This window comes from Heloderma suspectum, chromosome 3 (genome assembly GCF_057233095.1).
Source record: "Heloderma suspectum isolate Gila_16-S chromosome 3, 16-S_ref, whole genome shotgun sequence".
NCBI classification, from domain to species: domain Eukaryota; kingdom Metazoa; phylum Chordata; class Lepidosauria; order Squamata; family Helodermatidae; genus Heloderma; species Heloderma suspectum.
The window spans coordinates 32,129,335-32,140,000 of NC_139460.1; the positions used below are offsets into that span (position 1 = coordinate 32,129,335).

Consider the following 10,666-nt stretch of genomic DNA (forward strand, 5'->3'; position numbering starts at 1 on the left):
ATAAAACATGTTTTTCTTCCCCCTTCAACTTTTCTCATTTAGACTGTAAAATGCCAAGCCAAGATCTGCTGAATGATATAACTGCGGGTCTTCTGGACAAATCTGGAAATCCAGTTCCTCTTAAAGATGTTCATATCAAGGGAAAAATAATAGACTTTGTAGCAGAGGTACTGCACCTAGTTTGTGTTTCTTTTCTAGGAGTGCTGAATATTTTGTTGGGCTGGTTTTTCATTTAATTAAAGAAAGAGGCTGTCACTTAGTTAAATGTAGACAAATCCTACCTCTTTAAATGTAGGCAAATCCTGGCATTTTTAATTCTTCAAGAAGTTTAGCATCTTTTGTCATCACATTTTCAACTTTGAAAAACATGAAAACTTACATTTTCGGAGGCCAGTGGGGGCTATACAAAGACATGGGAATGGATGGAGTGGGAGGAGGGAGAGATGCACACAGCTGGCCCACCATTTATCATCCAGCCCTGTTATAAAGTATCGATTTCTGTATGTATTGGTGGGCTTGCTACATTTGTGCATCTGGAAGGTTTTGCTGTGGGGCCATATTGAAAATTTTAATCTTGGTAGGAAAGGTGCTCCCATACATACCACTGATTGGGAACTATGGCTTGATGTTGATCTGGTATCCATCCAAACTGAATGCATTTCTTTATTTCAGGTTGTGGTGTTTCAGACCTATGAAAATGAAACAGACAGCCCCATTGAAGCAAAATACGTTTTTCCTTTGGATGATACAGCTGCTGTATGTGGATTTGAGGCTTTCATTAAAGGGAAACATATAATAGGAGAGGTAAGACTATGCCAGGGCAGAGATAGGATACACAGGGGAGGCTCTAGGTTAAGAGTGAGCAACATGTGACCCTCTAGATGCTAGCCTTCAACTTCTATCAACCCTAACCAGCATAGTTAAGAGGGATCATGGGAGTTGTAGGCCAAAACAGCTCGAAGGGCAGAAGTTGCCCAGCCCTGCTCTAGGTTGTCATGGGCCCCTGGACAAGAGACCTACATGGGGCCACCCAACAGCAAGCAACCTGTTATTCCACCAGCAAGAGTGTGCCACTGACTTGCTTTTTCCATACTTGCATAATTTCTGCAGTCCTTGATCCACCCTCCTTCATTTGTCTCCCAAGGGCTAGGAAAGCATCAGGGAAAGTGAACGAGGGATAATTGGCTTTGTGGGCCCTTCAACCATTCAAGGGTCCCAGTTAGGGTCCTAACCATGCCAGGTCCTGGTACCAGTCATGGGGAGAAAGGGAGGGACAAGAACTAGGATGTATGCTATCTTTGCAGGCACAAACTGAACACCCTCAAAGAGCAGCATGAGAACACAGTGGGAGGAAGTAGCTTGTCCTGCCTTCTCCCAGTTTGGAATTAAGTGGGGCATATTCACTTCCAGTAGAACCACCTGATGGTCTGCCCTTCTGGCCTTAAAGTGTATATGTGCCTTTAATAAAGGGATACTGAACCTCTTTCTGACCAAGGACTGAATTCCATTTAAGAGAAGCTGTTGGGGTCTGCAATACAGTGGTAGGCGGGGCTACAAGCAAAAGGGGTGTGGCCAAAATATATAAAAATGCCAGCATATTTTAGCTTAAAGGTCTCACCACCAGTAATGAAGCCTTAGGAGAGGCATTTCAACCTTTTAGAATTGCACAGAACTTAGGAAGCCAATCAGTGGGGGAGGCAGGGCCAGGGAAAGTGGTGCGGTCATCTGAGGAGGGCTGGATTGGAACCCTAGGTGGGTATGATTGGGGCCCTGGGCCTGAGGGTCTGCACCTCTTCAATGCCATAAAACAGGGTGAAAATCATTCATCATTTATAATAGAGTATGTGTAAGTGCGTAGTACACTGTCTGTCTGTATTGTTCTACCAACTAAGGAGGAAGACATTTCCATAACTCTGCTTCCCCGCATTTCTAATCAGGTGTTGAACTGTGATGTGTTGTGTGCTTTTTAAAACTTTAGTATATAATAAACTGTCCTGGTTTCAAAATAATTTCAACAGGTTAAAGAAAAAGAAAAGGCACACCAGGAATACAGAGAAGCCATCAGTCAAGGACATGGGGCTTATTTGATGGATCAGGATGCACCTGTAGGTAGAACACGATCGTTTATTATAAATTTGATGAGATCAACATACGTTGAGTTCAAGTCATGTTGTGAAACCAAGCAAGTGTCCAAAATGTATGATTGGTATGATGCTGACAAATTGTCCTCCAGATTAAGGACATTTGGACTATGAGTTCTGAGTCTATAGATGCAGACATTTTCCCTTTTATTTATATAATGCATATGTGTATGTATATTTATATGAATATGTATATAATACGTACACACACACACACACACACACACACACACACACAAATATACATACATATGAGGAGTCAGCAACTGGAGCCCCCTGAACCAAATGCTGTCCATTGCAAGGACCAGCTGTACACATCCCTGTTGCCAAACAGGAGGCAAAAGAAATGTGGAGGTAGTGACAGAGCTACCCATATTTTGCCTCTGCTCAGTAGTCAGCCTTTATTTGTGGTTGCCACCAACCATACTGCTTCTCCTTCCACCATACCTCTGTTTGCCATAAGAGAGACCCTCCCTTCCTGATTCTTCCCCCCAGTCCTGTATGTGTGTCTGTCCAGCTCAACTGCATCTGTACCAGGCTTAGGCAACCTGGAGCCCTTGAGATGTTTTGGTCTACTGCTCCCACAATCCCAATCCTTTGGCCATGCTGCCTGGAGCTTATAGGAGTTGATGTCTGTAACATCTAGATAGAGCCATGTTACCTACCCCTGGTCTATTCTGACTGGCAGTGGCTCTCCAAGTTTCAGATAGGATTTTTTCCCTGCCCCGCTTGGAAATGCTGGGGATTGAACTTGGAACTTTTACACGCAAAGCCTGTTAGCTATGGTTAGCCTATCTATAAGTCAGGGTGGGCAACTTGTGGCCCTCCAGATCTTTTGGCCTACAACTTCCATCAGGCCTAGCCAGCATAGCCAATGGTGACAGATGATGGGAGTTGTAGGCCAAAACACCTGGGGGGGTACAAGTTAGACAATAAGAGACATAATCTTTTCTGTATGCTTTGTTGTTGTTGTTCAGTCCTTAAGTCGTGTCTGACTCTTCATGACCCATGGACCATAGCACGCCAGGCCTTCCTGTCCTCCGCTCTCTCCCGGAGTGTGCTCAAGATCATATTCATTGCATCGGTGATGCTATCTAGCCATCTCATCCTCTGCCGTCCCTTTCTCCCTTTGCCTTCAATCTTTCCCAGCATCAGGGTCTTTTCCAGTGACTTTTCTCTTCGCATTAGGTGGCCAAAATATTTGAGCTTCAGGATCTGTCCTTCCAATGAGCACTCAGGGTTGATTTCCTTTAGGATTGACTGATTTGACCTCCTTGCAGTCCAGGGGACTCGTAAGAGTCTTCTCCAGCACCACAGTTCGAAAGCATGAATGCTTCGACGCTCAGCCTTCCTTATAGTCCAGCTCTCACAACTATACATTACTACTGGGAAAACCATAGCTTTGATTATACGAACCTTTGTCGGCAAGGTGATGTCTCTGCTTCTTACTATGCTGTCTAGGTGTGCCACAGCTTTCCTCCCAAGGAGCAAGCGTCTTTGAATTTCATGGCTACAGTCACCATCTGCAGTGACCTTGGAGCCCAAGAAAGTAAAATCTGTCACTGCTTCCATTTCTTCCCCTCCTATATGCCAGGAAGAGATGGGGCCAGATGCCATGATCTTAGTTTTTTTAATGTTGAGTTTCAAGCCAGCATTTGCACTCTCCACTTTCACCCTCAACAAGAGGCTGTTTAGATCCTCTTTGCTTTCTGCCATTAGGGTGGTATCATCTGCGTATCTGAGGTTGTTGATAATTCTCCCAGCAATCTTAATTCCGACCTGTGATTCATCCAACCCAGCATTTCTCATGATGTACTCTGCATATAAATTAAATAAGCAGGGCGACAATATACAGCCTTGTCGTACTCCTTTCCCAATTTTGAACCACTCGGTTGTTCCATGTCCGGTTCTTACTGTTGCTTCTTGACCCTCGTAAAGGTTTCTCAGGAAATAGGTAAGGTGGTCTGGTACTCCCATCTCTTTAAGAATTTGCCACAGTTTGTTGTGATCCACACAATCAAAGGCTTTAGCGTAGTCAATGAAGCAGAAATAGACGTTTTTCTGGAATTCTCTTGCTTTCTCCATGATCCAGCGAATGTTGGCGATTTGATCTCTAGTTCCTCTGCCTCTTTGAAACCCCGCTTGTACTTCCGGTAGTTCTCGGTTCACATGCTGCTGAAGCCTAGCTTGTAGGATTTTGAGCATCACCTTGCTGGCATGTGAAATGAGCACAATTGTGCGGTAGTTTGAACACTCTTTGGCATTGCCCTTCTTTGGAATTGGAATGTAAACTGACCTTTTCCAGTCTTGTGGCCACTGTTGAGTGTTCCAAATGTGTTGGCATATTGAGTGCAGCACTTTAACAGCATCATCTTTTACGATTTTAAATAGCTCAGCTGGAATACTGTCATCTCCGGCATCATATCTTTTAGCCTTGTGATACGTTCCATGGGGTTTTCTTGGCAAGAATACTGGAGTGGGTTGCCATTTCCTTCTCCATTTCCTTCTGTATGCTAGCCCCTTGTAAAAGTGAAAAGGACGTACTATTTCTTGTAAAAATGTGCTTTTATGGACAGTTAAAATATTCTTCCTTAGGACATTTTTACTGTTTCTGTTGGAAACTTGCCACCTTCAACCAAGGTCCTCATCAAAATCACCTACATCACAGAGCTCAGTTACGAGAACGGATGCCTTTCGTTTCACCTGCCAGCTGCTGTGGCCCCTTGGCAACAAGACAAAGTGTTAAATGAAATCACGCAGGTTGGTGTGCTTTAAAGTAGGAGCTCCAAATCTTGAGATATTCGCCATCAAAAGGTTTCAGGGGTGGCTGAGGATGCGGGGCTGTTTAAGATTTTTTCTGCATAATCATTTGCTGGGATGTCAATGCGAATTTGTTTCTAATTTGTGGCGTGCAATCCAAATACATTTTGCCCAGCAATAACTAGTCATGGACCTGAAGGTATGGAGGTATTATTACTGTTGTATAGAAGTGGAATTTAAGCCATTTTATTTTATACATTTTGTGTGGTGCAGAGTGGCAGGCAGCAGTATTGCAACCGAAACTCTCCCCAAGACCTGAGTTTGATTCCAGTGGAAGCTGGGTCCCAGGTAGCTGGCTCAGGTCGACTCAGCCCTCCATCCTTCCGAGGTCGGTAAAATGAGTACCCAGCTTGCTGGGGGAAAGGTAGTCATGACTGGGGAAGGCAATGGCAAACCACCCCGCCATAGTCTGCCATGAAAATGCCAGAGCAAGCGTCGTCCCTCTAGGGGTCAGTAATGACCCGGTGCTTGCACAGGAGGAACCTTTCCATACTTCCCTTTAACAGCGTTTCCAAGGCAATTTAGATTTGGAAAGGAGTGGGCATGGGAATGCTTTCCCATTCTACTTGATGACTGCTTAAGGACACATGGGCCTGGTTTGCATGTGATGGCAAATCGTGGGTTAAGTGGGAGACAGGGAGCTCACTGCCTTGGGCGTGCTTCTCTTTCTGTAAACAACTTCCAATCGGGAGTTGTGAGCGTGATGTACAAACATGGGCCTCCAGGTTATTAAGGGGCTAAACAACCCAGCGATTAGCCCGACAACAAACTATGGGTTAACCACTGTTTAGCCCCTAAACTGTTTAGCCCCATTGTTTAGCCCCTAAACAATCCAGTGGTCCAGGTTCACAGGTCATGCTGACATGTTTACAGAATGCAGAATGAGGAGCACCCCCAAGGTAACACACTTGCTGTCCTTGTTTTCTCCTACTTAGCATGCTTGATCTCTCCCACTTGTGCATGGCTGTTTCTGGGTTTATTAAATCCAATTAAATTAACCCAAATCATTTTTATTTTTATTCTTTTAACTAGGACTCAGTAAGGAAAGTTTCCATTAAGCAAGTAGGAATAAAACCCGGGTAAGTAGATTTAATTTAATTAGTATCAGAAAAAGGTATTTTAAAAACTTGTCTTTCCTAACTGACTGTTTTAGGCTACAATCCTATGCATGCTTAGATAAAAAAAAGTCCTACAACTCATTGTAGGTCTTTTTTCTGTCTAAACCTGCATAGAATTGAGCCCCTTAAACATTTCCTTTTTGCCACTTGCATAGATTGTGCTGGGTTTTCTTACAATAATGAAAAGACAAGTTGAGATTCTCTATAGTTTCTAAGTGATATCAGCAATTTGTCCTAAAAGTTGCGTTAAGAATAATTCCCTCTATTGCCAACGTTCAGGCTGTGTGTACCATTGCTTATGTAGCCAAAATGACAACCACCCCCATAGTAGAAGGAGGTATCAGCAGGCTTGTGCCAGCTCCCAGGGTTTACAGAAGTACAAAGTATCTTTAGGAAAAAAACACACTAAGTGGGGCGGGGATGACAGCCCAATCAGGACTGAGCATGCTCAATGGGTGTGGAATGCTGAATGAATGCTGGGGAAAAAATGGGAAACTGGCAGGAGATGGAATGGAATGAAGTGGCCACTCTACATCAGAGGGGGTGGGGTGGGGGAAAGCAACGGAAGAGGAAAAAAGAAAGAGAAAAACATAATATAGAAACATATCCATTCACAATCGTTTACAACAATGTTAATAAAAGGAAGAAAAAAAGAGGACGTATTTAGATACAAATACCTATCTATTTAAATATATACATTTAAATATATATTTAAATATATACATTAATATAAGGAGCCCGTATGTCTGGATAAGCATCCATATGAAATTGGCGATCGTACAATTGCACCCCAAGTTAATTTCCATTAGGATCTAAGCCATAGTGAAAGGGCACCATATTTAGGTATAATTTGAAAGCCAATTTTTTTCTGGTAGACTTGAGGATAACATTTTTCTAACAGTGATAACTAGTGCTACTGTGTTGTTCCTTGTGGTACATATATTACATACCAATCGTGACCTGTTATATAACCTGTGATTTCTTGTTATCTTTTTTTATCTTATCACAGCGCTTTCTCTTTGGAAATGTCCATTGAAATGCCCTTCAAAATTAATCACATTAGCAGTTGGACACATCAGCTTAAAATAAAGGTAAGCAAATCTTCACCATATCTGTTCTTCACAATGCAGGTAGTGGTATTTGAAAAGATGCGGGCAAAGTTACATCTCCTATTTCAAAAGGAATTGTTCATATTTATGTAATGTATATATTTACTGCATGGGTATCCTGCCTTTCTAAACATTCAGAGTGGCACGTAACTTTAAAAAAAAGGTGGTGCCATGAAAAGCATGAGGTGCTGCAAAGAGCAGTCATAAATTGTACTATCCACAATTTCACTATAAATATATTTTTGTACAGTACCAGTGCATAATGTTTGGGACCAAATATTCTTGCCAGAATCATTCCCTCTGTTTCTGATGTTCAGGCTGTGAATGCTGTTGATTATGCAACCAAAACCCATGCACAAGAGGGAGGTTTGGGCAGGCTTTGGGGAACCCCAGGGTTTGCAAAAGTACAAAAAATCTTTAGAAAAAAATCCTAAAGGAGGCAAAGCCCACAAAAACCAGGTCAAAGAGGGCAGTACAAAATGCTGACTTGTTGGGGTGGGGACTGAACAGAAATATGTGAGGAAATGAGATAGAGGAGCTAGAATCCTCTATCCCATTGACTAGCTAGGATCAGCATCATTCCACACTGCAACATCCCCCTTCCTCTTTCTGCATGTCTAGAAAAGCTCTCTCTTGTAAGAGGATTGGATTCAGCTGTTAGAACAATGCCAAAAGCTTCCATAGCTGATCTTATATATCTCAAGTCAAAAGAGTAGGATGAAAATAATTCAGGTTTTTCTACAGCAACATTTTTTCCTTCCTCCACTTCCTCAATTCAGAAAACAGACTGTAAAGCTGTGGTCAGTACTGTTGAGAACAGTTCCTTGGACATCAGTGGCTTTGTAGTGGAAATCCTGATAGGTGATGTATATTTGCCCAGAATGTGGGTAGAAAAGCATCCAGACAAAGAAACTGAGGTAATTCTATGTTATTCTCTCTTTCAGCTTTCTTTTTTTAAAAATACTGTTCCAGTCTTCAATTTAGAAGAAAACTTCCAGGGATGGCCTATAGATATGTTTGTTTTATTTATATTCTGTCTTCCTACCAGAAATAGTGCTCAAGGCGGCTAACAAATAAAATAACAAAGCTATAATTAACACCCCTTTTCCTTCCCTCCGAGGTTGCTTTTGTGACCCTGTAGAGGTAGTCAACACAATTATTTCTGTGCCACTTGCAAGGGCAAAGGGCTGGGGAGGTTGGACTTCTGGTTCCAAGGTCGGAGTGGTGTCTCTGACCTTTTATCCAGGCATCCGAACTATCCTATTCCTCCCGCCCCCGATTCTGTCTACGGGCCATAGGTTTGCTCTCCGAATCAGGCATCACCATCATGCTTTTTTTCCTCCTCCCTCCCAGTCCCATTCCTCATGTCTCACATCATTTTAAATTGGAAGCCTGAGGGCAGGAAGTGTCTAATTATTACTTCTTGTAAGCTTCTCTTTTGTGTGAAGAGCAGGGTAAAAATGTTTTGAAAGAATGAATGATTAAAATACTAAAACTAATCAACTGAAACACATCCCAGAAAAGAAAACACATCCAATAAGAATACACAATAAAAACAGATCAGTAAGAGGGAAATAACACCCATCAGATTAAAAACCCAATTCAGCAGCAAATCCATTTAGATGCCAAAAGCCTGTCTGAATAAAATTGTCTTTGCCTGCTGGCGGAAGGATAACAGAGCTGGAGTTAGCCTGGCCTCCCTTGGCAGAGAGTTCCAAATAAAACAATAAAAACACAGCAATTATAAGAATGATGACTAAAAACAGCAGGCTAGCATAGAAGAGATCAGATCCATTTTTAAGTCCAAACTAGACATGGTATTAAATGCTTCTTTGCATTTAATGTGCAGGTTAAAAAAATACAGCATCAGCTGTGGAGAGTGTGTGTGTGTGTGCGTGCGTGCGTGCGCGCACGCGCGCGCTAATGATCAACTATAGAAGCAGGTGTGGGGAGGGAATTCAACTCTTTCTTCCCATGCTGCGGTCTTGCGGAAAATCTCTCCTCTGAACATAAAGAATGGGTGTAGCTCAGTGGTAGAGCACCTCATTTGCATACAGGAGGTCCCAGGTTCAGTCCCCAGCGTCTCCAGGTAAGGCGAGAATCCTGCTTGAAACCCTGGATTGCTGCTGCCAGTCAGTGTTGACAGTACTGGGCTAGATGGAGCAATGGTCTGACCTGGTATAAGGCAGCTTCCTATGTTCCTGTGATGCAGTTTATATCTTTAAGGAATCTGCAAGTTAAATGCAAATACAGATTTAATGTCATTTGGCCCTGTGATCTAAAAACAGATTAAAATGTCTGTGCAAATAAAAAGATTTTGTCCTGGCATCGAAAAGGTGGAAGATTCCATGCCAGAAAAACATCTCTGGGGAGAGAGTTCTCCAAGTGGGGCCTCACTACCTACTGAAAAGTCCCTTTCTCCAGCCACCACCTAATTTTCCCTTCCGTCATTCTACCATGCATAAGCAAACAGCAGCCATCAGATCATCTGTTAAGTTGGAGTCTATTGTGACAAATAATGTCTGCAGTTCCAGGGAAATGGGAGCAGTACTGAAACCATGTATATTGTTTACTTACAAAAACTACTGTGCAGTTTGAAGAATTCAGCCCACATGTACTTGTGCGATATCTTCCACTCTTGGATTTAAGCTTACTGTGATTTGTTGGGGGTGGTTTGGATCAGAGTATGGGGTTTTGGCAGGCCTGGCCTGCCCCTCTTCCTCTCTTCCACTGCCCACATTTGTCCCTAAAGGACAAGCTTCTTCCAAGCAGAAAACTGTAGGGGTGAATGAAAGAGGAGAAAATCATTAAGTTCAATTCCTGGCACTGACTCAGTCTAAACATATCATACAACCTCTGCAACAGTGGAGTGAAGGATCAAGATGGCAACAGGTGTCTCCAGGACAATAGACAAAAGGGAGCACATTAGCCAAATTTCAACCCATGTAGGTTGCATTGATTCCACTATGAGCAAATATGTGCTCAGTTCTCATCTACTGAAATAAAATAAGGATGCTTAACTTTGGCTCAATTTTGATTCAAATAAAAGAAATCCACATAGCTCGATCTGGTAAACCATACAACAGCCTTCCACAACCTGGGGCCCTCCAGATGTTTTGGATTTCAACTTTCATCAGTCCCAGTTAGCATGATCAGTGGTCAGGAATGTTGGGAGTTGTAGTCCAAAACAGCTGGAGGGCATCAGGTTGGGGAAGGCCACCATACAATATGTTACAAGTTATAATAAGGAAGTAGAGGGTGGAGTGGGGGGAACCACTAAAATCAACAGTTAACTTTATTTGAAGAAAAAAATCCTACCCCCCCCCCCCCCCCCCCCGGATATGAACTCCAAGGTTAGGTCTATGACTCTTCTCTGAGGTACTTCCTCATGAGGATTTAGTGTTCTTTAGTTTTTCTGCCTTCAGGTCTGGCAGGTGGGTCTTTGGATAAGGAGTCCCTTCAAAATGTGAAGGATGGG

The 10,666-nt window shown here is 42.8% G+C and overlaps 1 protein-coding gene across 11 annotated transcripts in view; it reads left to right on the forward strand.

The window, feature by feature from the left end:
- The window catches only part of PARP4 (poly(ADP-ribose) polymerase family member 4), a 79,115-nt gene that overhangs the window by 31,121 nt on the left and 37,328 nt on the right, over positions 1 to 10,666 (forward strand). For all 11 annotated transcript variants that reach the window (XM_084842787.1, XM_084842782.1, XM_084842785.1 and 8 more), the window contains 7 exons: positions 43 to 167; positions 673 to 804; positions 2,019 to 2,105; positions 4,737 to 4,901; positions 5,994 to 6,040; positions 7,089 to 7,170; positions 7,968 to 8,105. In XM_084842787.1, coding sequence (XP_084698913.1) covers positions 43 to 167; positions 673 to 804; positions 2,019 to 2,105; positions 4,737 to 4,901; positions 5,994 to 6,040; positions 7,089 to 7,170; positions 7,968 to 8,105 — 776 coding nt within the window. The remainder of the gene's footprint in view (positions 1 to 42; positions 168 to 672; positions 805 to 2,018; positions 2,106 to 4,736; positions 4,902 to 5,993; positions 6,041 to 7,088; positions 7,171 to 7,967; positions 8,106 to 10,666) is intronic.